Source organism: Convolutriloba macropyga, chromosome 11 (genome assembly GCF_964194025.1).
Source record: "Convolutriloba macropyga chromosome 11, txConMacr16.3, whole genome shotgun sequence".
NCBI classification, from domain to species: Eukaryota; Metazoa; Xenacoelomorpha; order Acoela; family Convolutidae; genus Convolutriloba; species Convolutriloba macropyga.
The window spans coordinates 23,768,785-23,795,777 of record NC_134478.1 but is presented as its reverse complement, the minus strand read 5'-3'; the positions used below and the strand labels follow the sequence as shown (position 1 = coordinate 23,795,777).

The following is a 26,993-nucleotide window of genomic DNA, read 5'->3' as shown; positions in this document are numbered from 1 at the left end:
ACAATTTGTCTGCTGTAATGCTCTTTATTGTTCAGAGGCAATGATACAGATAAAAAAATTAAGAATTCATAGAAAAAATACAGATAAAAAATACAGATAAAAAAATTGATTATCGTTCAGAGGCAATGATACAGATTACAAAAATTGATAATGGCGTGGTTTTTCAAAAATGATTTGACAAAATACAGATTGTATGGTACAAACAGTTGGAAAAAGTAGAAGCAACAAATTGCCGAACAATTCCACAACTTTTACCAAGCAAAACTTCAAAAAACAATGTTTGTAAACAAGAAAGACTCCGTGAACAACAATTTGTCTGCTAAAAGGCTCTTTATTGTTCAGAGGCAATGATACAGCCAAAAAAATTGATATTTAATAAAAAAAATACAGATAAAAAAGTGATTTGACAAAGGTGATTTGGTAAGGACCTGATAATGGCAATGACCTGATAATGACAATTTGTCTGCTAAAAAGCTCCTTATTGTTCAGAGGCAATGATACAGATAAAAAACTGATAATGACGTGTTACAGATTAAAAAAATACAGATATAAAATACAGATAAAGAAATTGATTATTGTGCAGAGGCAATGATACAGATTAAAAGAATGATAATGGCGTGTCTTTTCAAAGGTGATTTGACAAGATACAGAAGTATTGGAGCATAAAACCAAAAGCTAAACGCAAGTGGTTTTTTCTCTACTTGATTAGTTTTTAAGAATTTTTTTAATGCGTTAACATTGTGGGGCACGGCTCTGAAAATATCCTACACACGCAACTAATTGACATCATGGAATGAACCAAAATCAAAATCAACAGGTAGCATTGAGGAACAGATAAGCCGAGGAGGACATATCTAGTCTAAAATTGATATTAAAAATTTAGAATACTGCATGCACACACCCGCAAAAACTCTATCAGTAATGAAAACGGTGGTTGCTATGGAGATAGTACATATTCGAACGCTCAATTGCAACTAGTCTTTACTTTTTTTTAAAATAAAGAAATAATTCTATCAAGCCAGATGGCAGGGAAACAAAGCGCAGTTTTCAGGTCTCAATTACTTTGGGTTCATTGCTCGTGCAGGAATGTTTATGAAAAAGATATTGGATAAAACAAGTTTTTTTTCAATTTCTTCGACAATTCTCAACCTTAATGAACGGAGGTGATGACGAACGAGTAAAAAATGTTTACCATTTTCTTTGAATCAATCTCAGATGTGAACAACAAACGCAACATCAAGAGAACTTTTTGCTCAATCTAGAGGAAACGAGGAACCTAGATAGACTTTGGGCACGTAATGAATCAAGAGCAGACAATGTTATATCAAAGAATTACTATTGAATTAGATAGAGCAGATTTTTTTTAAATAAAACAAATAGGAGTTTGAGTTTGTTAAATTCAGTCACAAGACAGCCATAAAAAAGACAACGCAGGAAGGACGAGGTACTTGTAGAAGCCACAATGCAATCTCTTGTCCAAACTGTTGGAGAAGTTGAACAGATTTAAAAGTACGATGTCTGTCTATATTTTCTATGTAAGTAATTTCGTCTGTCTTTTTGAATTCAGATCTGTTGAAATTATGATTTTGAGTGGAATAAATTAAAATTTTGAAGCAGCGGTGAAATAATGTTGACCGAATTTACTGCAAAAGCCAGCAGTTAAATTTAAAAAAAAATTTGTCGTTTGCTGTTTTTCAATCCGTCTTCATTATATGACAAATAAACTGTGGGAGGGGTTGCTTGTGTGGCAGAATCAATTATATAAGCAGATAAAAACTGAAAGAATTTATCATCATTTCCACTTGCTCCCAGATTCTGCAGTACGTCTCAAGAATTGAACGATGGTCGAGGAAAATGAAGCTGCACGAAAATTAAATCGATCGGTTTCGAGAATTGAAAGACACTTCTGAGCACCCAGGGAGTAACTTAAGGACAATGTTTATTTGGAACATCATGATGCGGGAGTACCAATGAATCTACATCCGTTAACGCAAGCAAAAAGAGCAAAAACTCGAGAGTACACATATCAAATTGGCCGCACAATTTAAGTTTGATAGTATGCTACAAACAGTTGGAAAAAGTAGAAGCAAAAAACTTGCCGAACAATTCCGCAACTTTTACTGAGTAAAACTTCAAAGAACATTGTTAGTAAACAAGAAAGACTTCGTGAACAACAATTTGTCTCCTAAAAGGCTCTTTTTTGGAGGCAATGTTACAGTTAAAAAAATTGAAAATGTGTCTTTTCAAAGTTGATTTGACAAAATACAGAAGGTTTGGAGCATAAATCCAAAATCTAAACGCAAATGGATATTTCTCTACTTGATTAGTTTTTAAGAACTTTTTTACTGCGTTGACATTGTGGGGCACGGCTGAGAAAACATCCTACACACGCAACTAATTGACATCATGGAATGAACCAAACTCAAAATCAACAGGTAGTATTCAGGAACAGATAAACCGAGGAGGACATATCTAGTCTGAAATTGATTTTAAAAATTTAAGATTCTGCTTGCACAGACCCGCAAAAACTCTATCAGTACTGAAAACAGTGGTTGTTATGGAGATAGTACATATTCGAACGCTCAATCGCAACTAGTCGTTTTTTTTTTTATAAAATAAAGACATTCTTCTATCAAACCAGATGGCAGGGAAACAAAGCCCAATTTTCAGGTTTCAGTTACTTTGGGTTCATTGCTCTTGCAGGAAAGTTTATGAGAAAGATGTTGAATGAAACAAGATTTTTTTTTCAATTTCGTCGACAATTGTCAACCTTAATGAACGGAGGTGAGGAGGAACAAGTAAAAAATGTTTACCATTTTCTTTGAACCAATCTCAGATGTGAACAACAAACGCAACATCATGAGAACTTTTTTTCTCAATCTAGAGGAAACGAGAAACCTAGTTAGACGTTGGGCACGTAATGAATCAAGAACAGACAATGTTATATCAAAGAATTACCATTGTATTAGATTTTTTTAAAATAAAACAAAAGAAGTTTGAATTTGTTAAATTCACGTACAAGACAGCCATAAAAAAGACAACGCAGCAAGGACGAGATACTTGTAGAAGCCACATTGAAATCTCTTGTCCAAATTGTTAGAGAAGTTGAACAGATTTAAAATTACGATGTCTGTCTATATTTTCTATGTAAGTAATTTCGTCTGCCTTTTTGTATTCAGATCTGTTGAAATTATAATTTTGAGTGAAATATTGTAAAACTCTGATGCAGCGGTGAAATAATGTTGACCGAATTTACTGCAAAAGCCAGCAGTTAAATTATAAAAAAAATTTGTCGTCTACTGTTTTTGTCAATCCGTCTTCATATGATAAAAAATCTGTGAGAGGGGGTTGCTTGTCTGGCAGAATCAATTATATAAGCAGAAAAAAATTGAAAAAAATTATCATCAATTCAATTTGCTCCCAGATTCTGCAGTACGTCTCAAGAATTGAAAGTTGGTCGGGAAAAATGAAGCAGCACAAGAATTAAGTCGATCAGTTTCTAGAATTGAAAAACACTACTGAGCACCCACAGAGTACTGAGCACCCAATGTTGACCGAATGGACTGCAAAAACCAGCAGTTAATATTTAAAAAAATTGTTGTTTGCTGTTTGTCAATCCGTTTTCATTATATGACAAATAAACTGTGGGAGGGGGTTGCTTGTCTGGCAGAATTAATTATATAAGCAGATAAAAATTGAAAGATTTTATCATCATTTCCACTTGCTCCCAGATTCTGCAGTACATCTCAAGAATTGAATAATGGTCGAAAAAAATGAAGCTGTACGAATATTGGGTCGATCAGTTTCTAGAATTGAAAGACACTACTGAGCACCCACAGAGTACTGAGCACCCAATGTTGACCGAATTGACTGCAATAACCAGCAGTTAATATTTAAAAAAAATTGTTGTTCGCTGTTTGTCAATCCGTTGTCATTATATGACAAATAAACTGTGGGAGGGGGTTGCTTGTCTGGCAGAATTAATTATATAAGCAGATAAAAATTGAAAGAATTTATCCTCATTTCCGCTTGCTCCCAAAGTCTGCAGTACATCTCCAGAATTGAATGATGTTCGAGAAAAGTGAAGCTGTACAAAAATTAAGTCAATCAGTTTCTAGAATTGAAAGACACTACTGAGCATCCACAGAGTAAATTAAAGAAAAAAAATTTATTTGGAACACAATGATGCGGGAGTACCAATGAATCTACATCCGTTAACGCAAGCAAAAAGCGCAAAGGCTCGAGAGTACACATATCAAATTGACAGCACAATTTACATATCTAGTCTAAAATTGATTTTAAAAATTTAGGATACTGCATGCACAGACCCACAAAAACTCTATCAGTACTGAAAACAGTGGTTGCTATGGAGATAGTACACATTCGAACGCCCAATCGCAAGTAGCTTTAATTTTTTGTAAAATGAAGACATAATTCCATCAAACCAGATGGCAGGGAAACGAAGCGCAATTTTTAGGTCTCAGTTACTTTGGGTTCATTGCTCGTGAAGGATGTTTTATGAGAAAGTTGTTGGAAAAAACAAGTTTTTTCAATTTCTTCAAAAATTCTCAACCTTACTGAACGGAGGTGGAGGTGAGGAGGAACGAGTAAAAAATGTTTACCTTTTTTTTAATCAATCTCAGATGTGTACAACAAACGCAACATCAAGAGAAATTTTTTGCTCAGTCCAGAGGAAACGAGGAACCTAGTTAGACGTTGGGCACGTAACGAATCAAGAGCAGACCATGTTTTATCAAAGAATTACCATTGAATCAGATACAGCACAAACCTTTTTAAATAAAACAAAAAGGATTTTAAGTTTGTTAAATTCACGTACAAGACAGCCATAAATAAAGACAACGCAGGAAGCACGAGACACTTGTAGAAGCCGCAATGAAATCTCTTGTCCAAATTGTTAGAGAAGTTGAACAGATTTAAAATTACGATGTCTGTCTATATTTTCTATGTAAGTAATTTCGTCTGTCTTTTTGAATTCAGATCTGTTGAAATTATAATTTTGAGTGGAATAATGTAAAATTCTGAAGCAGCGACGAAATAATGTTGACCGAATTTACTGCAAAAGCCAGAAGTTAAATTTTAAAAAAAATTGTTGTCTACTGTTTGTCAATCCGTCTTCATATGATAAATAAACTGTGAGAGGGGGTTGCTTGTCTGGCAGAATCAATTATATAAGCAGAAAAAAATTGAAAAAAAATATCATCAAATCAATTTGCTCCCATATTCTGCAGTACGTCTCAAGAATTGAACGTTGGTCGAGAAAAATGAAGCTGCACGAAAATTAAGTCGATCAGTTTCTAGAATTGAAAGACAATACTGAGACGAACAATTCCACAACTTTCACTGAGCAAAACTTCAAAGAACAATGTTAGTACACAATAAATGATTCGTGAACAACATTTTGTCTCTTAAAAGGCTGCTTATTGTTCAGAGGCAATGATACAGATAAAAAAATGAAAATGGCGTGTCTTTTCAAAGCTGATTTGACAAAATACAGAAGGTATGGAGCAAAAATCCAAAAGCGAAACGCAAATGGATATTTCTTTATTTGTTAAGTTTTTTTAGAATTTTTACACAGCGTTGACATTGTTGGGCTCGGCTTATAGGAAACGTCCTACACACGGAACAAATTTACGTCATGAAATGAACCAAAATCAAAATCAACCGGTATCATTGATGAACAGATAATTCAAGGAGGACATATCTAGTCTAAAATTGCATGCGCAGACACGCAAAAACTGTAACAGTACTGAAAACAGTGGTTGCTATGGCGATAGTGCATATTCGAACACTCATTCTCAATTACTTTTTACTACTTTGCCAAACAAAGACATAAATCTATCAAAACAGATGGCAGAGAAACAAAGCACAGTTTTTAGGTCTGTTATTTGGTTTCATTGGTCGTTCAAAAATTCTCAACCTTACTGAACGGAGGTCGAGGTGAGGAGGAACGAGTAAAAAATGTTTACCTTTTACTTAATCAATCTCAGATGTGAACAACAAACGCAACATCAAGAGATTTTTTTTGCTCAATCTAGAGGAAACGAGGAACCTAGATAGACTTTGGGCACGTAATGAATCAAGAGCAGACAATGTTATATCAAAGAATTACTATTGAATTAGATAGAGCAGATTTTTTTTAAATAAAACAAATAGGAGTTTGAGTTTGTTAAATTCAGTCACAAGACAGCCATAAAAAAGACAACGCAGGAAGGACGAGACATTTGTAGACGCCACAATGCAATCTCTTGTCCAAATTGTTGGAAAAGTTGAACACATTTAAAATTACGATGTCTGTCTATGTTATCTATGTAATTAATTTCGTCTGTTTTTTTCAATTCAGATCTGTTGAAATTATTCACAGCTGTTGAAATTATGATTTTGAGTGGATTAATATGAAATTTTGAAGAAGCGGAAAATTAATGTTGACCGAATTGACTGCAAAAGCCAGCAGTTAATATTTAAAAAAATATCGTTTGCTGTTTGTCAATCCGTTTTCATTATATGCAAATAAACTGTGGGAGGGGGTTGCTTGTCTGGCAGAATTAATTATATAAGCAGATTAAAATTGAAAGATTTTATCATCATTTCCACTTGCTCCCAGATTCTGCAGTACATCTCAAGAATTGAACGATGGTCGAAAAAAATGAAGATGTAAAAAAATAAAGTCAATCAGTTTCTAGAATTATAAGACACTACTGAGCACCCACAGAGTACTGAGCACCAATGTTGACCGAATTGACTGCAAAAACCAGCAGTTAATAATTAAAAAAATTGTTTTTTGCTGTTTGTCAATCCGTTTTCCTTATATGACAAATAAACTGTGGGAGGGGGTTGCTTGTCTGGCAGAATTAATTATATAAGCAGATTAAAATTGAAAGATTTTATCATCATTTCCACTTGCTCCCAGATTCTGCAGTACATCTCAAGAATTGAACGATGGTCGAAAAAAATGAAGATGTAAAAAAATAAAGTCAATCAGTTTCTAGAATTAAAAGACACTACTGAGCACCCACAGAGTACTGAGCAACAATGTTGACCCAATTGACTTCAAAAACCAGCAGTTAATAATTAAAAAAATTGTTTTTTGCTGTTTGTCAATCCGTTTTCCTTATAAGACAAATAAACTGTGGGAGCGGGTTGCTTGTCTGGCAGAATTAATTATATAAGCAGATTAAAATTGAAAGATTTCATCATCATTTCCACTTGCTCCCAGATTCTGCAGTACATCTCCAGAATTGAACGATGGTAGAGATAAATGAAGCTGTAAAAAAACTAAGTCAATCAGTTTCTAGAATTGAAAGACACTACTGAGCATCCACAGAGTAACTTAAAGAAAAAAAATTTATATGGAACATCATGATGCGGGAGTACCAATGAATCCACATCCGTTAACCCAAGCTAATAGAGCAAAAGCACAAAAGTACACATATCAAATAGGCCGCACATCTTAAGTTTGATAGTATGGTACAAACAGTTGGAAAAAGTAGAAGCAACAAATTGCCTAACAATTACACAACTTTTACTGCCCAAAACCTCAAATAACAATGTTATTAACAAGAAAGGCTTCTTGAACAACAATTTGTCTCCTAAAAGGCTCTTTATTGTTCAGAGGCAATGACACAGATAAAAAAATTGATAATTAATAGAAAAAATACAGATATAAAATACAGATAAAGAAATTGATTATTGTTCAGAGGCAATGATACAGATAAAAAGAATGATAATGGCGTGTCTTTTCAAAGGTGATTTGACAAAATACAGAAGTATTGGAGCATAAAACCAAAAGCTAAACTCAAGTGGTTAATTCTCTACTTGATTAGTTTTTAAGAATTTTTATTACTGCGTTGACATTGTGGGGCACGGCTTTGAAAACATCCTACACACGCAACTAATTGACATCATGGAATGAACCAAAATCAAAATCAACAGGTAGCATTGAGGAACAGATAAACTAAGGAGGACAAATCTAGTCTAAAATTGATATTAAAAATTTAAGATACTGCATGCACAGACCCGCAAAAGTTGTATCAGTACTGAAAACAGTGGTTGCTATGGAGAAAGTACATATTCAAACGCTCAATCGCAACTAGTCTTTAATTTTTTATAAAATAAAGACATAATTCCATCAAACCAGATGGCAGGGAAACAAAGCGCAGTTTTCAGGTCTCAATTACTTTAGGTTCATTGCTCGTCAAGGAATTTTTATGAGAAAGATGTTGGATAAAACAAGTTTTTTCAATTTCTTCAACAATTCTCAACCTTAATGATCGGAGGTGAGGAGGAAGGAGTAAAAAATATTTATCATTTTTTTAATCAATCTCAGATGTGAACAACAAACGAAACGTCAAGAGCATTTTTTTTGCTCAATCTAGAAGAAAAGAGTAACATAGTTAGACGTTGGGCACGTAATGAATCAAGACCATGTTTTATCAAAGAATTACCATTGAATTAGATACAGCACAAATTGTTTTAAGTAAAAAGGAGTTTAAGTTTGTTATTTTTACGTACAAGGCAGCCATTAAAAAAGACAACGCAGGAAGGACGAGACATTTGTAGAAGCCACAATGCAATCTCTTGTCCAAATTGTTGGAAAAGTTGAACACATTTGAAATTACGAAGTCTGTCTATGTTATCTATGTAATTAATTTCGTCTGTTTTTTTTTCAATTCAGATCTGTTGAAATTATTCAGAGCTGTTGAAATTATGATTTTGAGTGGATTAATATGAAATTTTGAAGAAGCGGAAAATTAATGTTGACCGAATTGACTGCAAAAGCCAGCAGTTAATATTTAAAAAAATATCGTTTGCTGTTTGTCAATCCGTTTTCATTATATGACAAATAAACTGTGGGAGGGGGTTGCTTGTCTGGCAGAATTAATTATATAAGCAGATTAAAATTGAAAGATTTTATCATCATTTCCACTTGCTCCCAGATTCTGCAGTACATCTCAAGAATTGAACGATGGTCGAAAAAAAAGAAGCTGTAAAAAAATTAAGTCAATCAGTTTCTAGAATTGAAAGACACTACTGAGCATCCACAGAGTAACTTAAAGAAAAAAAATTTATTTGGAACATCATGATGCGGGAGTACCAATGAATCCACATCCGTTAACCCAAGCTAATAGAGAAAAAGCACAAAAGTACACATATCAAATAGGCCGCACATCCTAAGTTTGATAGTATGGTACAAACAGTTGGAAAAAGTAGAAGCAACAAATTGCCTAACAATTACACAACTTTAACTGCCCAAAACCTCAAATAACAATGTTATTACACAAGAAATGATTCGTGAACAACATTTTGTCTCTTAAAAAGCTGCTTATTGTTCAGAAGCAATGATACAGATAACAAAATGAAATTGGCGTGTCTTTTCAAAGCTGAATTGACAAAATACAGAAGGTATGGAGCAAAAATCCAAAAGCGAAACGCAAATGGATATTTCTTTATTTGATAATTTTTTTTAGAATTTTTACACAGCGTTGACATTGTGGGGCTCGGCTTATAGGAAACGTCCTACACACGGAACAAATTTACGTCGTGAAATGAACCAAAATCAAAATCAACCGTTATCATTGATGAACAGATAGTTCAAGGAGGACATATCTAGTCTAAAATTGCATGCGCAGACACGCAAAAACTGTAACAGTACTGAAAACAGTGGTTGCTATGGCGATAGTGCATATTCGAACACTCATTCGCAATTACTCTTTACTACTTTGCCAAACAAAGACATAATTCTATCAAAACAGATGGCAGAGAAACAAAGCGCAGTTTTTAGGTCTGTTATTTGGTTTCATTGGTCGTGAAAGAGTTTTTATGAGAAAAATTGTTGATGAAATTGAAAGATTTTCAATGTCCTCAACAATTCTCAACGTTTATGAACGGAGGTGAGGAGCAATGATTAAAAAATGCTTACAGTTTTTATTGAATCAGTCCCAGAGGCGAACATCATGACGCAACATCATGAGAACATTTCTTGCTCAAACTAGGTGAAAAATAAAGGAACCTAATTGAACGTTCGGGAGCTAATGAATCAAGAGCAGACAATGTTATCTCAAAGAATTACAACTGAATTAGATACTGAACAAAGTTTTTTCGATAAATCAAATAGGAGTTTAAGTTTAATAAATTCACATACACTATAGCCACAAAATTTGACAACGCGGGAAAGACGGGAGACTTGATGAGCAAAATAGAAAGTGAAAAAACTAAGCGGCGTTTAGTTGGAAGTTCTTATAAAAAAGACAACCTGCAGAGAGAAACCTGCTCAAACTAGGTGAAAAATAAAGGAACCTAATTGAACGTTCGGGAGCTAATGAATCAAGAGCAGACAATGTTATCTCAAAGAATTACAACTGAATTAGATACTGAACAAAGTTTTTTCGATAAATCAAATAGGAGTTTAAGTTTAATAAATTCACATACACTATAGCCACAAAATTTGACAACGCGGGAAAGACGGGAGACTTGATGAGCAAAATAGAAAGTGAAAAAACTAAGCGGCGTTTAGTTGGAAGTTCTTATAAAAAAGACAACCTGCAGAGAGCGACAATTTCATCCGCAACAGTCAAGATGAAAGCTTTTGCGGTGTTTGCTATTTGTCAAATTGTCATCGTTACATGACAAAAAAACTGTGCGAGGGGTTTGCTTATCTGACAGAGTCAAATAAATTTGCGGAGAAGTTGAAGGCAATTATCATCACTTAAACTTGATGTAGAATTGGCACTAATTCTCTGAACTAAGAACTGAACGAACGGTGGTCAAAAAAATGATGCTGCACGAATTTTAAGTCAAACAGATTCTGGAATTGAAAGTTACTACTGAGCGCCCACAGAGGAACTGAAAGAAAAAAGATATTATTGGAACATCATGATACGGGAGTACCAATGAACTTAAATCCGTTAACGCAAGCAATAAGATTAAAAGCACAAAAATACTTAAACCAAACTAGCCGCACAACAGAAGCTTGATAGCATGATACAAACGGTTGGAGACAGTGAAACCGACAACTTGTGGAAGAAGCCCACAACTTTTCTTTTACTGCGGAAATATTCGGGAAATGGTGCCATCATCACAAGAAACGCCTCGGAAGTACAATATCTCGTCAATTAAAAGAACGTTTTTTTGCAAAGGCAATGAATGATACAGATGAACAGTTTGAATATGGCGTGTTTTTGTGTTTTTGCAAAGGTGGTTCGACCGAATAGGGAAGGTACTGAGCAAATTTTTACAATTCGTTGACATTATAGGGCACGACTGTGAAAACATCCTACACAAGCAATAAAATGACATCATGAAGTACACCAAATACAAATCAACCGGTTTCATTGATGAACAGATAAAACAAAAAGCAACTATCTGGTCTGAAATTGGCCTGAACAAATTAAAATACTGCATGTACAGATCTGCATAAACTTAGCGGTACTGAAAATAAGGTTTGATATGAAGAAACTTCATGTTTAAAAGCAGAATTGCAAATGGTCCCTACTTTTTACCCACTAAAGAGATCAGTCCGCCAAACCAGATGGCCGGGAGACAACGCGCAGTTGTCAGGTCTCAGTGACTTTGGGTTCATTGCTCGTGAAAGAATTTTTATGCGAAGTATGTCGAACGAAACAAGGTTTTTTTTTCAATTTCTTCAACATTTATCAACATTTATGAACGAAGGTAAAGAGCAACCAGTTAAGAATGTCCACCTTTTTACTGAATCAATCCGAGAGCTGAACAACAAAGGCAGCATTTGGAGAACCTTTTTGGTCAGACTAGGGGAAACCTGGATAAGGTGAGGACCTAATGAATCAAAAGCAGACAAGTTTGTATCAATCAATACAATTGAATTAGATACAGTTATATTTTTTTGATAAAACAAATAGGAGTTTACGATTATAAAATTCTCGTTCTCTACAGCCATAAAAATTGTCGACGCAGGAAGGAAGAGACACTTGGCGAGTAAACTGGACGGAGAAAGAAACTTAATTGTTCAGGTAGAAACTGTCATAATAAATTGTCAAATAGAGAACTCGTAGAGTGTTATAATTTTAACCACAACAATCAGGAGAAAACCGCACCAGGTTTTCTTAAGCCAACAGATTGCTCTTGGATTTCACGCAGAAAGAGCTGAAGGTATGTTTTATGTTCATAAGTGTGCGAAATTGTCCCTATGGAAAAAAATTGTTCTGTGCTAAGGAGGTACTAAAAACATAACTTCCGACAACATTTGAAAAGAGATAATATATATGGATATAGTTTCCAGGATTTCAACAGAAGAAATTGCTATCCCTTTTGTAATCACGCAACTAATTTGGAGTTTGGGTCATTGATTTCTCATGATCGACAATTGGAACGGATTGATTTGACAATAAATTGCCTAGTCAAAGAGTTGAGGTTAATTGTTCAGAATTCGCGCCAATGGATGGAGTGTTGAACAAAAATGAACTTGAATTTAGCAAAGTTGTCCAGAAATATGGAGACATTCGAGAAAAGCGATAACAAGTGGAAAAATATTCCTTTGAGAGAAAAGATTTTGGGAACAAGACAGATTAGTGTTTTATAATTTAGACTAAAACCAATATCACCAGTGGCACCACATCTAAAATTTGAATTAATAATTTAGTGAAGTAAAAATTATCTAGCACGTTGCCAAGAAGGTATCCATGGAGCTTTGACTTCATTTGTTATTGGATCGGAATTTTTCTGATGCGTATGTTTCTGTCAACCATAAGATAAGCAGTGATCTTAATCCTGAGATTACACTGCAACCCAATAATCTCATCGAGGAAATAAGTCAACTTCTATTCATCATCTAAAATAGCGGACAAAAAAAAACAAATTGTTTCGATTTTTAGTTTGTGAAGTAATTACGATTTTTATTTTGAATCAGAAAACTAAGTTTTTTCGCGTCTACTTTTCGCGTTGATAGTTGTTTTTGGTGTTCTACTACATCAATAACAAGTTATCAGTTATTATCACTCTCACCTTTGTTGTTACACCTTTCTCTGGCAGTTGCCTGCTTGTTTGCTGAAATCTAACTTGCTTTTTGTAAGATCCATTATAAGAAATTGTGTTCTGCCACTTTACTTTGAACTGTTTTAAGTTGTGATCTGGGAAGTCCTGATCACCTGTAGGTTATCACACTGCCTAACTTTCGAGAAGAATGAGAAACATCATCAGATGTTATTTCCCAGGTTTAGGTCCAGACCCAAATTGAGCTATGATCAGACTATGCAGACTGAAATGACCTCTGATCAGACTTTCCAGACCGAAGTTACCTCTGATCAGACCATCCAGACCAAAATGATCTCTGATCAGACTTTCCAGACTAAAATGCCCTCTGATCAGACCGAACCCAGACCACTGTACAGACTATAGTGCGCTTATGATCAGACCCAAATTCAGACCATTGTCCAGACTATAAACAGACTATGATCAGGCCATCTTCAGACCATGGCCCAGACTCAGTTTCAGACCATTGCCCAGACCTTAAACCGACTATGATCAGACTCAAGTGCGCTCAAAATAGTCTGATCAGAGAAAGATTTTAATTACGAACAAATCTCTTAATTTTGCTATAATATATTCATTTTTATAAAAACTGGTGTTTGCAGTATTAAAATTATCAGAGGAAAAACCAATTCTGAAAATAATGCTAATGAAAACGAAACCTAACTGTTGAGAAAAAAAATTATTTACCATACCCCTTAGTTCATATTTCTGACTCAATGGATGAACTTAGACAGCTTTCCACAAGAAACGTCGTGGTCTTCAGTTAATCAAAATTTCCTCTTGAGGGGACCGGCATTTGCTATCAGCTGGACTCCTTGCTTCTGATGAGAGTCATCGGACTTTAGATGAGTCTCTGATCGGAACGGTGCTTTATTGTTGCCCCTTGGCAGAGCCAACATCCCTCAATAAAAAATAAAAAAATTTGAAAAAATAATGCACTCGAAATCAGACCTTCCAGATCGAATTTTGAACTCTGATCAGACCAAACCCAGACCATGGTCCAGACTATAAAGACTGATCAGACCTTCCAGATCGAATTGACCTCTGATCAGACCGAACTCAGACTATGGTCCAGACTATAAAGACTATGATTAGACCGTCCAGACCGAATTGACCTCTGATCAGACCGAAATCAGACCATGGTCCAGACTATTGTGCGCTCGAACCGCTTCCCAGACCCTGTAGTTTCGGCCTGGGAATACAGGGGTGTGCGCTCGATTGTGTTTGATCATAGCTCAATTTGGGTCTGGACCAAAACCTGGGTTGTTATGTTTCGTTCAATGAGCCCTATTTTTGCTCCAAAAGTTTGCTTTAGATGATTTCAGCAACACTTTTTTTCAAACATGACGCGAAAAACATGGCGTGTTGGAGTTAGTCTTGTAATATTAGTGTCAAACAAAACTAGTCCTCGAAAATATGGAAGGCAACCTCATTGTATATCATTGTCTTGGAGGTTGCCTATAATATTTTGCCCGATCTTTTCGAGACCAGAAAGTTGTTTTGTCAATATCTTTAGGGATCAAAGTTTTGAGGCGACATCATGTGTACTGAAGATGAGACTATCCAATTAGACTTATCGCCCTTTCAGCAAGGGCTGCCAATATGGACGAGGTACATAAAATTACAACCAAACTTTTCGGAAGAAGAGCATATGTTAAGAACAATTTTGAATTTTTCCTTCTTTCCAATAGTTAAGTTTTAATGGGGGAGGTAATTAATTAGACAGTTAATGGAGAAACAAATAGCTTGGCATCATGTTGAATGGAAACTAATAGTGTTAATCGAAAACAGGATAAAAAAATTATGGTCAGACATTTGTGTCAGAATCCAATAAAAACAGATAATTAAACTCTTTGCACTTCCAGAATAGGGAAATGGTTTTAAAAATTGGTAGATTACAGATAAATCATAAAATTTTTGCCGATTTTCGTATATGTACAAGTAAGTGAGAGCAGGCAGTTTGGATGTTTGAATCTCTTTCGGATTATTTACAAGTACATATCCTCACAATTGTAAAACAAAAAAATGAGAAATTTGCAAGCTGGATTAGGACACCCAGGATTCAACCAATCGAATTAAATAATTTGATATTTTCTACAGGTTAGTTTAATTTGAATTTGGAGTGGTGTTTTGAATCAATGTTTCTTTGGCAACATTTTATGGCAGTTGTTTCTGATTTGAGATAGAAAGCGTCTGTTTACCACTCGCGATTTGGTCCCTCTGGTATCTTGAACACGGGGACAAAGTCTTCCTCCGACTTTTCATGGAAACTAAAAAACAATTTTTTGAATAAGGACCGAAGAAATAATTCTAAGGACTGCTATTTCGAATCCATTTCTTGGACTGGAATAATACGGGTCTTCATTGCCAAAGAAAACCATTATTTCTTGTTAGTTTTTATTTCAATTGTTTCGTTCTTAAAATTCTAAGAAAAACCTCAATAATTATAAGAAAAACTGTCCTGTCTAGCTGTGTCAACCCCCCCCCCCCAAAAAAAAACACCCTCAAAAAGATGCACGAGAAGGAGGGTAATGGGACTGAGTGTGGGCGTGTGTTTGTGCATTTTTTTTGGGGGGGATAATGAGGGTTTTTTTAGAATTTAATAAAGTAAAATGTTTCCATACCCACTCTTCAGTTCACCATCTGTGCTTTTTTGTGTTGAGTTGAGGTTCTTAGAGCTGTATATTGGGTTGCTGTGAAAGATAGACCTGAAATTAAAAGAAGTAGCTACCGTGCTTTTTGCGCGTTGGAAGCACGGGAGTAAGAAAGATTTCGTTAAATTATTTAGATCATTGGCAGTTGTTTCATGTTGACAAGTGATCAGTAAGTTTTCATTAGTTCGTTTCTTTTTTCTGTTAGAAACCTACTCACAGGATTTTATGATTTCTCTGATTTATAATATGTGACAGTCACTTTGGAGTACATACACCGAGCTTTGAATGGGGAGGGTTGAAAGCTGATACGATATAATTTCACCAAACGCTAAACGCAAACTTAATATTCCATTTTTCGTGCACAAAATTAATCAATTTACTCGTACTCTTTTACTGTCCTGTTTTAGATACCTTGTCAGTTTCCTAGCGAAAGCCATCTAATGAGCTCACAATTTAGCTTATGAAACAAAATATGGATTGAACCAAAAAACGTTTTGAGTGTGTTTTCTAAATTTTACTTCACTAGAATAGAATTTTTTTTCTCAGGTTTCAATTAAGTTAAATTTTGAAGTCATTTGAAGCAAAATGTTCTCATTAAGTATTTATATTTGCAGTAAAAATCCAAGAGTTTTTGAAAAATTGAAAAAAAACGTGATTTGTCAAAGACAACAATGAAGCTATGTTTATGTGAAACTGTTTTTGTCGTTAAAATTTGGCAGTGAGCACGTAGGTAGAGACGACGATGTTGGTGAGGTGACGTCGCCTCCTCTGCATGAACATCGTTTCTTTTGTTTGTTCGGTAAGAAATGTTGTACCCCCTTTTCACATTTTCGGTTTCTCATTGTGCCCTGCGTTTTTTTTTACGCGCTCACTAGGCTCTGTTTTGTTTTCGGTACAAGTTTTGCTCTTTTGCCTGCGCCACATAGGATTAAAACTTTTTGTTGCCCTTTGTTTTTCCTCCCATCTAAGATTTTTGGCGCAGGCCTTAGGAGTTGCTTTGCCGGGATTTGCTTTTGCCCGTAGTGTGCTTAAGTAAGCGTGGCTGGTCTGTTTCTCCGTTTGCCGGCGCCGTGCGTTTCGCTCTCTCCTCCCAACCTAAATTTCGGCGCGGGCTTTTGGTTTTTCTTGCAGGGTTTTGCTTTGAATTGGCCTGCTTTGGTTTGGTTTGCGGATTGGGGTACACTTGCACTTTGGTTCTGGGAGGTTCTTTGATTCTTTTGGAGTTCTGTGTTGTTCAGTTTTCCCTTTACTGCAGAATTCGGAGATACTCATGGTGAAGGTAACTTGGAACGAAGAGGCGACAACAGAGAAAATTATGTCCTCAAAACAAAAAGAAATGTAATTTTCACTGAAAAAACACAGAGAAAATGAAAAGAAGATCTGCGAAGTGAGTTGTGTTTTCCTGTTGTCTTCTCGTGATAAATTGATATCTGGATGTGATGAAATCATATTTTCTATTGCGTTGTTTTGTTCATGAAAAATTTCTCTGCCTTCCTACGTTTTTTCTCCTAAGACCTAGAATTAAGTTCGGAATGGTTTCAGCGACTATTTTTTTAGTACTTTTTGGGCGCTTTTTTTCGGGGCCAGGTTGAAAAGCAACAAACAGGGTTCATGGAGATGTTAATTTGCAAGATCTTGCAAGAGGATATTGATCTCGCAAGAAAATCTGGCACTTTTTTCTAATTTCATTTTTTGAATTTTGTCTGAGGCGATGTGAATTAATTATAGTCTGAAATAAATCGCCCAACGATTGGCCGTTTTTTGTTCTATATTATTTTCACATCATGCGCCCTTGACAAATCGAAACGGACATTCAAGTTCGCTTCTCTCCATTAGCGCGACAAAACGTATCTTAGTACATTCGTTTAAAGACCCACGATCAATACTTTGTCATCATAATATGTTTGTAATAATTAAATTAAACAAATAGAACTACAGTAGATATATGGCTGCACTCCCATGTCAGAATTTTTATTCAAAAATCAGTTATCAGAGAAATTAATCGATTTGTTTGTTTTTTTGTTTTTTTTGAGGGGGGGGGATTTGTTTTTTTTGTTTTTTTTTTTGAGGGGGGAATTTGTTTTTTTTTGGGGGGGGGGGGGGTAAAATGATGTAAGGGCGGGGCCGCAATAGGAGGACTTTTGAGGAATTACCACCCCCTGACTAAAATTGCCATGCAAGAGTGGGCTGCAATGGGACGACTTTTGGGAAATTACCTCCTAACTATAATTGCCATGTATGAGTGGGCTGCAGTGGGCTGCAATGAGACAACTTTTGAGAAATTACCTCCTAACTAAAATTGCCATGTAAGTGTGGACTGCAATGGGCTGCAATGGGAGCACTTTTGAAGAATTACCCCCTGCTAAAATACTCATGTAAGAGTGGGCTGCAATGGGCTGCAATAGGAGTACATTTGAGGAACTAAACCCTCTGACTAAAATTGCCAAGTAAAAATGGGCTGCAAAGGGCTACAATGGGAGGCCTTTTGAGTAATTATCCCTTCCCCCTGACTAAAATTGTCATGTAAGAGTGAGCTGCAATGTGCTACAATTGGAGGAGGACTTTTGAGTAATTACCACCCGACCAAAAATTGCCATGTAAGAGTGGGTTACAATGGCCTGCCATGGGAAGCCTTTTGAGGGAGTAACCCTGACTAAAATTGCCATCTAAGAATGGGCTGCAGTGGACTGCAATGGGGGAACTTTGGAGGAATTAACCCTCTGACTAAAATTTCCATGTAAAAATGGGCTGCAAAGGGCTACAATGGGAGACTTTTTGAGTAATTATTCCTTCCCCCTGACTAAAATTGCCATGTAAGAATGTGCTGCAATTGCCTTCAATTGGAGGAATTTTGAGTAATTAACCCCTCTGACTAAAATTGCCATGTAAAAATGGGCTGCAAGAGCTGCAATGGTAGGGTTTTTAAAGAGTTACACCCTGACCAAAATTGCCATATAAGAAAGGGCTAGCTTTACTTGATGTAAGATTGAGGGGTTTGTTTGTTGACAGGAGGTAAAGTGATGTAAGAATTGGGCTTTCACAGGGGTATAATGATGTTTGAGTGTAGAGGTATTTTGTTCAGAGGGGTTAAACTGTTCATGAATGGGATTTCCAAGGGGGCTAAAATGTTGTATGAGTGAGGGGGTAATTTGTTCAGAGGGTGCGAAATGATGTAAGAATTGGGCCGCCAGCGAAATCATTTTGTTTTAAAATTAAGGGGGTAATTTGTTGAGAGGGGGTAAAATAATGTAAGAATTGGGCTGCCAAGGGGGGTAAAATGATGTAAGAGTGAGGGGATAATTTTTTCTGAGGGGCTAATTCTAACAAATATTATTTATATGTATAGACCGTCAAGAGTTGGACAAGCATTGTTGGTCTGGAGGTTAAAGAGAACCAGCCGAGGGTACAGAAGTTGTGGGTTCAAGACTGGCAGTAATTGATGTAAAAGTGAGGGGGTAATTTGTCCAGAATGAGTAAAATGGTGTAAGAGCTGGGCTGACCAGGGGGAAAAATAGTGTAGGAGTGAGGGGGTAATTTGTTCAGAGGGGGTAAAATGATGTAAGAGTGAGGCTGCAATGAGAGAGTTTTTAAAGGAAAATGCAGCTGAAAGCTCTTACATCTTTTTGGGCTTCATTAGACTTCCAAAGGGGTAAAATGATGTAAGAGTGTTCGGGGTTAATGGAGAAATTACCGCCAAACTCTTACAACATTTAACCCCCTTGACAGACCAAAAAGATGTAAGAGTGGGGGTTAATTTGTATTTTACCCCCTCGCTCTTACACCATTTTTACCCCCGTTGGAAGCCTAATGCAGCCCAAAAAGATTTAAGAGTTTTGAGCTGCATTTTCCTAAAAAATCCTCCCAATGCAGCCCCACTCTTACATCATTTCGGGCGGAAAAATTCGACCCGGGGACCTAGGAAATCATAAATGGGTTGATGCAGAGAACACGGAACAGGTCACCTGATTTCAGTTTTCATAATTGGCGTTTATTCGCTTATTCAAGTAAGTCATAACAAGCTAACAACAGAGTTTACGTACCATTTTGGCAGCTGGTTTGGGTCAGGAGGAGTCTCATTCGTTTTGTACGCATCCCGGTGTCTGAAATTTAATCATGCCACATAACCATGTTATATACCCGTACCTAAGGTTCAGTGACAATCAGTACTGATTCAGAACAATTTCAGAGAAATTTAAAGCTTTAGTACTGATTCAGAAGGATTTCAGAGGCAACTGTGAAGTGATTTCTGAATTTATCTGAATCAGAGCAAAGTTCAGAGAAAAAATTCTGTAGTCTTCTGAATCAGAAGATGAATAACTGAATTAACTCTGAATCAGACAAATTCAGTGCAAAATGTGACCTGAATTAGACTCGGTCTCGCAGTACTGAATTCGGCTGAGAGTTAGGTACGGGTATGCAATTGGAGATTTTATTCTTCAAAATTTGAAAATTGAATAGTAAAGACCAACATATCAAACTTATTATTTTCAACTTAATTCTGCTGCGAAGCACGCAAATATAGAGGGTTAAGGCACAAGCACTGAAATTAACTATTAAACTAACCAATTTAATGAACCCATTTTTCCTACTTGGGCAGCTTTTCATGTAATTTCTAATAAGAAAATTTGTTTAGATTGCTAGAAGGTTCGGTTTTAATTAGTTGTTTAATTATATTTGTTTACAGTGCTCTTAAAACGGAACCCAAGAAGCAATCCAAACAACTAATGAAAACCGAACCCGCCAGCAATCTAAACAAATTTTCTTATTACAAATCACATCAAAAAAAGTTGCCACCTGAAAATCGGAAAAATGGGTTCATTAAATTGGTTAGTTTAATGGTTAATCCAAAATCTTGTGCTTTAACCCTCTATGTTGAATTTAGTCAGTATAAAAACACTTGCTCTTCGAAACTGAAAAAGAATTGAACTTCAAATAGCAATAAATATAATAGATTCTTTCCATTTTCGTTCAACATTAATGCCATTTGGTCACGATTTGATATCACTTTATAAATAATAACAGTTTTCGTCACTACTTTTTGAAGAAGTCTATAAAATTTATCAAACCTCTTTTAAAAGTAATAACAAAAACTGCTACTATTTATAAACTGACCTAAAATCGTGACCAAATGGCATTAATTTTGAACAAAAATGGAACAATTTTGTTGCTGGAAGTAATCTAGATTGTAAATCGTTAAATTGACCGAATCGTAATGATCAAAATTTTTAAAAGGACTGCCAAGGACTGCAAAAAATTCTCAAAATCTCAAAAAGAATTAAAATTTCCAAAAATTTTGAGAACTCAGATTCGAAGCCATAGAAAACTTGAGCGATTTATTCAAAACAAATCAATTTTTCTTTAGGCAATTTTTGACTGTAAGTAAAATTTGTCCTCAATGGAACCTTGATGTGAAAAATGACTAGTCTCTAAATGAAATAAAAACATAAAATATGAAAATGTTTTCAAAAACAGCTCTCAATTAGAATTTGATATTTTATAGTAAAACTCCCTATGAGACCTTAACTAGCTTTTTTTTGCCTTTCGTCTATTAGAAACACAAAATTTTGAAGCGTGAAATGTAATTTTAAATTAATATTTTAATAGAAAGAAATCTTGAATTTTGAACGAAAAGTGAAGAAAATCATGCCAAATATCACGTATTCACACAAAACTTTAAGCCTCGACAACTCCTCGAAAAAACGAAATTCAAGAAAATCGCTTCATTTTCGAATTCTACGCTGGACGAACTTTTTAATGACACCACTCACATTTCTCTACGATGAATATAGCGATCGGTCAAAATTGACTGAAGAAAAAAACCCATTTGAGTTCTCCCCCCCCCACAAGTGGGGTCAGAACAATGAGTGCAACTGTAGCGGAATTTGTGACTTAACTTACTCATCGTAGGCACCGACAGTTTGGTTGTTTTTGATCTCAATACATTTCCTCACCATGCACCATATACTTGTCACCACTCCAGCACAGATGCCAATAGATAGCAACACAATCAGCACCAACAACAGCCAGTCTTCCCTAAAATAGTTTTTTTGCTATTTATGATCCTTTAAGACTTTGCCCCACTCCGGGAAAATGTTATTTTGCTAGACTTGCCCCCCATATCACACCTTGGTGGGACCATTAACGAGAAATATTAGCGACCGCACTTTTCTAGGTCTTTTTTCTTGACAGAGGTTTTAATGCTGGAGTTGATTGGAGAAACTAGTTTAAGTTCACTCACGGTTGGAAATATCCATTGCCACCCGGGTCGAGGTTTTTGGGTAAATTTTCGTAAGAAATGCGGTGAATGCGGTGAATTTTCGTAAGAAATGCGGTGATTGCGGTGAATGCGGTAAAAAAAATAATTCACCGCTTTTCACCGCATTTCTTACGAAAATTCACCGCATTCACCGCATTTCTTACGGTAATTCACCGCCAAACCTCGACCCGGGCATTATCCTCTTTTTACGACGCATCCTTTTGGAATATAGCGTATAAACCAGCGACTTTTTCATCATCTTCCACCGCTACTGTCAGTGTTGTTCATAGTTATTAACCTGTGTGCCCAGCTTTATTTCACGTCACCCTTACTCAAAATTAGAAAACCTACTTTCCATAATGGAATTGTACGATCCAAAAACGTTTCAACGGGATCAAATTAAGATTAATTTATTGATAATTAATTTCCAAAAAAACTTTTGCTTAATCAATTGTTGGTTACAAAAATAAAGCAGATTTGTTCATTTTATATGGTGACTCTCGACAAAGTTTAGACTTTTTGATCGAGTCTTCGTTGATTATAAGAAGAATTTCAGAATTCATTTTTTAAACAAATTGAAGTTTTGAAGTTTTTTTGCATGTACAATTTGCGTGAAAATTTAGTAGCTTAATTGTGGAACTTGTTGTTCTTCAAATTGGGTCACAAAGTTCAAGCAGTTTTATCACTATTCCTCACAGTTGCCAGATCGTTTTTGCTAATGCCCACTATTAACTTCTTCATTTAAGCAATGTGAGTCGCCATGTTTGGTGATTGGTTTGTGTAAAGCGCCATGTTTTAATGATTGCTAACCATAAAATGAAACTAAAGTAAAAAACCGGAAGTGATGTTATGTGTTTTTGATGTAACCTGAAACTAAACATCGGAAATCAACAAATAAACATGAAAAGCAAGGTTCAAGGTAAAACAACTGAATATGACCAGGGATAGGCCAGTGCCGAGTTCAGCTTTTTTATGAAGCCGTAAAAATTTCTTAAGTGAGAGAATTTGACCATAACGACGCAGAGGTATACCCCAAAATTTCCGCCTTAATAAAATTGGCTCGAAAATTAGATACATACAATGAACGAAATTAAGAGACATCCTTTGTATCTTACTTTTCGCAGAAGGGGTTCTCGCAATTGTGCGAAATAAAAGAACATTCGGTGCGAAAAGTAGGTTACAAATCTTGTAGCACGTTTCCACTCAATTTAGGTAACTATTATTGGCGCGCATTTTGAGCATGCAATAAGCACTTTAATAAAGATTTAATTGAAGTTTTTAAAGCTTTAAAGTGCTTTAAATACATGCAACCACAAAAACTGATTTTCTTCCCGAAAAATCCCTTGCACATCAAAGCCTTTGTATATGAATGTTGGACTGGCCAATTTTAATAAGCAGTAATAAATAGTGCTAATAACTAGTAAAAAGTAGTAATAAAGTACTGTAAGTAGTAGTAAAGTAGTAATAAATTACTACTAGTAGTAATAAGTTAGGCTTATTTAAATAAGTAGTAATTAAGTTAGGCTAAATTGCGTATTATATGCGAAATCGAGCTACATTGCGTGCGAAAAATCGATACATGAATGGAGCAGATGCGTGATACAAGCCGTGCAAAAAATAGGTTATAAAGTTTGTACTTTTATTTCGCGGCTAGGATTAGGACATTTTTGCGAACACGGGATTCTAATTTGCCTTCCATTTTGCCGGTTTCTGCTAAAGTAGCTTTTTTCCGCAATACTGTTCCACTTTCAATGTATTAACATAGTAAAAACGAACAGGAGATACACGCATCGGGCATATCTGCCCGTGACGATTTGGGTATACCTCTGCGTCGTAATGACGAGCTTTTACCGCTTTTTTTCTAAACGAGAAATGTTTTGTAACGTAATGTGGGCATTTCTCATGAACCATGATTTAAAATGAGAGCTGTAAGATGCGGTACTAAATTGTACGATAATTATTGGCCTGCCAATTAGGCAAAAAATAATGAATAATAACATATAAGTCCCTCACAGTACTAAATGCGGATTGAGAAGTGTGCTTGGAATACTAAATAATTTGACAAAACGATAAGTTTCGTTTATAGTTGAGCGACTTTGTGGAAAACGAAAGTTTGCAATCTGTTTTTCCCTCCATTCTTCCCTCCTTGCGTGAACAGATAAATGTTTTTTTTACACTAAAAGTGGTTTCTATAGCGTAATAAGAGGTAGCAATAAGAGATTACAAATTTTTCACAATAGATTGTCGAGTACCATCCGGGAGAAACAGTCCCCTTTTTGAACAATAATGAGAGTTGATCTAAGCCTTCTGACGTGGCATTTCAAACTTTTAATATCAGACTACATCCTATCATTAGGTAAATTAGAATTGATTACGTGTCCTCTGGAACGATGTCTTGAGCAATGTCCTCAACTACTTCTGGAATTTCTACCACTGGTTCTTGCCACGACAACCACGTCACAATCTAAATATGAAGTAGAGATTAAAACCCTCACATGCACAATTTGAAATGCCTAAAGCCTGCAGTTCCAGAAATTAAAATGCCAGAAGTTCCTATATACTCTAGTAGAGACCAGATGTTTGTCTTGCAAAATTGTGCAAGATTATTGCAAAAAATGGTTATCGTGCAAGATCTTACGAGGCGACGGCTATTGAGTAGGATCTTGCAAGATGAATGGTTATCTTGCAAGATCGTTTCGAAAATTGTCCAAGATATTGTTGCGTATGTTTCAAAGGAGATAATTTGAACAAAATCACTTCAACTAAATGTGTTTTAATAATAAACATCTTAGTTTCAGCCAGTTGATGCTGTTTCGTTGAGCACTACGAACACAAATAGAGATCTTTTCAAAACTTTTAGAGTCCCTGTTCCCTTAACTTTGAGGGATCTAAATAACTACACTTCTTTGAGGGATCTACATAACTACACTTCTTTGAGGGATCTACATAACTACACTTCTTCAATAGAAAAATTTGAAACCCCTTATTAAGAGTTCTTTGTTTTTAAATATTTTTAATTGTTACCATTATTGGCAAACACTTTTCTCATTTCACTAGTTTTTATTAACATATGCTATTTTTTATTTCTTTTTGATTATTAAATTTTTATTCTCACAGAAAATTCAAAATTCATTGGGTGCCATGTCAGCCAAAGAATGCCAAATTGGGTGAAAACTGGTGCTGTCAAAAACTTAAAACTAAAATAAAACCTAAAATTGTCCAAAAACTTAATTGAAACTTAAAGCGTTCTTTTTTTATCCATTAGTCATTCGTTAGGTAGTCAATAGATTGATTTTTCATTCATAATGTTCAATGAAAATTCAGTAAAATCATTCATAATAAAATTCAGAATTTTTCATTCTGAGCGGACAAAAATCAGTGTATGAGTCATAAAATATTCATTCTGTCCATAGAGAAATCAGGCAATTTTTCATAATGTCAAGAATAATTTCAGAAAGAAGTTCTGAATTTCATTATGATCAGCCTAAAAAGTGCCATGATTAGAACTATTGACATTGAAAATATCATAATGAAATTTTCATGATTCATTACTGAATTATTATGACACTCAGATCCGGGTACCCATTCAATTAAGTTAGGATTCTTGAATAATCTGCTCATTCATAAGTATTTTCCATTTAGTTGGTTTTTCGCATTTCAGCAAATTTGCCGAAACGAGCTATCATTCTTTTGTCATCTCAGTGGTTACGTTGTGGTCACTAATTATTCAATTTTTAATTTGTTACGTTTTGGTTATTATTTAATCTGACTTTTTAATTGCATAAAAAATCCCTCACTTAAAACAAAACTCTTTTCTGAAAAAAAATTTATGAAGAGTGGTAGCTGCCAACGTCAAACGTGTGGAAAACAATGATTATATCCAAGGTTTAAGACTTGTCGCTAGTATTCGCACACTGTAAAGAGCACATTCTTCAAGAAGCAGGGTCTCTTAACAAGGAGGAACATCGTATCAACTTTTATCATGATTTCTCATTTAAAATACCCCATATCAACATCTATATAAATTATATGAAGGTTATATCAATTATACAATTTACTAATTGTATATATCGAGCTTTGTTTCAATGGGCTTCAAAATCTCATTTGAGAAATCAGTTTCCTCGTACAAAAGATACTAAACTCATGAACCTTGGTGCTTTTGAATCATGGGTAAACGTGTGTCCCAGGCTGAGGCTCCAGAACAAAAGCTGATATGTTCAGGACCTCCTAGATGGAAAGCACCTATGGCCAGACATCGCGCATCCATCGTGCGTTCAAAAAAGCCTATGTCCAGATTTTTCTGCGTTCATTCATGTTTCTAGACAGTGTAATGTTGACCGCACGACGCGGTGCGTTCTTGTTAGGAGGGTTGGGGTTAGATGCGTTCATTTCGGACAAATCGATTTTTGTTCTGGGACCGCAGCTGGGTATTAACGGTTCAATTTCATGCAGGACACCTTAATCTGATTTCGCAATCGCAACTCTTCTTCTATCTCAATCTTGCACACACACACACATACACACACACACACACACACAAACACACACACACACACACACACACACACACACACACACACACACACACACACCTGCAGCTAAGCTACATAACACGGTATCAACGTAAACTCAACACTCTTTACCCTTTCAGCAATTAAGAAACAGCGAAAATTAATAATGACATTATTAGCTAAATTGTCTTACATCCACTTGGGTTATGTTGAGGGAAAGATCAATGGAGCACAATTGACAGTCATCGGAGGTGTTGACAAAGATGAAAGCAACTGCAGCCGTGATATTTCCCGGTACAACTGTCGAGTTTTCACTTTCAGCTGTTTCATTGATATTAACCGATCTTCTGAACCTTTCTCTGGGTAACCTTTCTCCTAAACAGGTACAGATACTTTGAAAGAAACTCAGTATTCGATTCAAAGCATCAGCAATTAATTGCAAATTAGTGCATTAATCATTACACCAATTTGTCTTAAGCTCTTGGACTTGGGCATTTTTTATTGACCCCACTTTTTTTATATGCTCAACTGGTTTTTTTTGTTCAGTCA

General features: G+C 35.5%; 2 protein-coding genes across 5 annotated transcripts in view; both read right to left on the bottom strand.

The window, feature by feature from the left end:
* LOC142349646 (zinc finger FYVE domain-containing protein 1-like) overlaps window positions 1-26,993 on the bottom strand; it is a 482,388-nt gene that overhangs the window by 433,109 nt on the left and 22,286 nt on the right. The window lies entirely within an intron of this gene.
* Window positions 14,678-26,993, bottom strand: part of LOC142349648 (uncharacterized) — a 105,099-nt gene continuing 92,783 nt past the window's right edge. For both annotated transcript variants that reach the window (XM_075401364.1, XM_075401365.1), the window contains exons 10-15: window positions 26,638-26,819; window positions 24,309-24,397; window positions 21,576-21,710; window positions 19,718-19,777; window positions 15,648-15,731; window positions 14,678-15,293 (exon numbers count right to left, since the gene is read on the bottom strand). In XM_075401364.1, coding sequence (XP_075257479.1) covers window positions 15,221-15,293; window positions 15,648-15,731; window positions 19,718-19,777; window positions 21,576-21,710; window positions 24,309-24,397; window positions 26,638-26,819 — 623 coding nt within the window. In that variant the 3' untranslated portion in view covers window positions 14,678-15,220. The remainder of the gene's footprint in view (window positions 15,294-15,647; window positions 15,732-19,717; window positions 19,778-21,575; window positions 21,711-24,308; window positions 24,398-26,637; window positions 26,820-26,993) is intronic.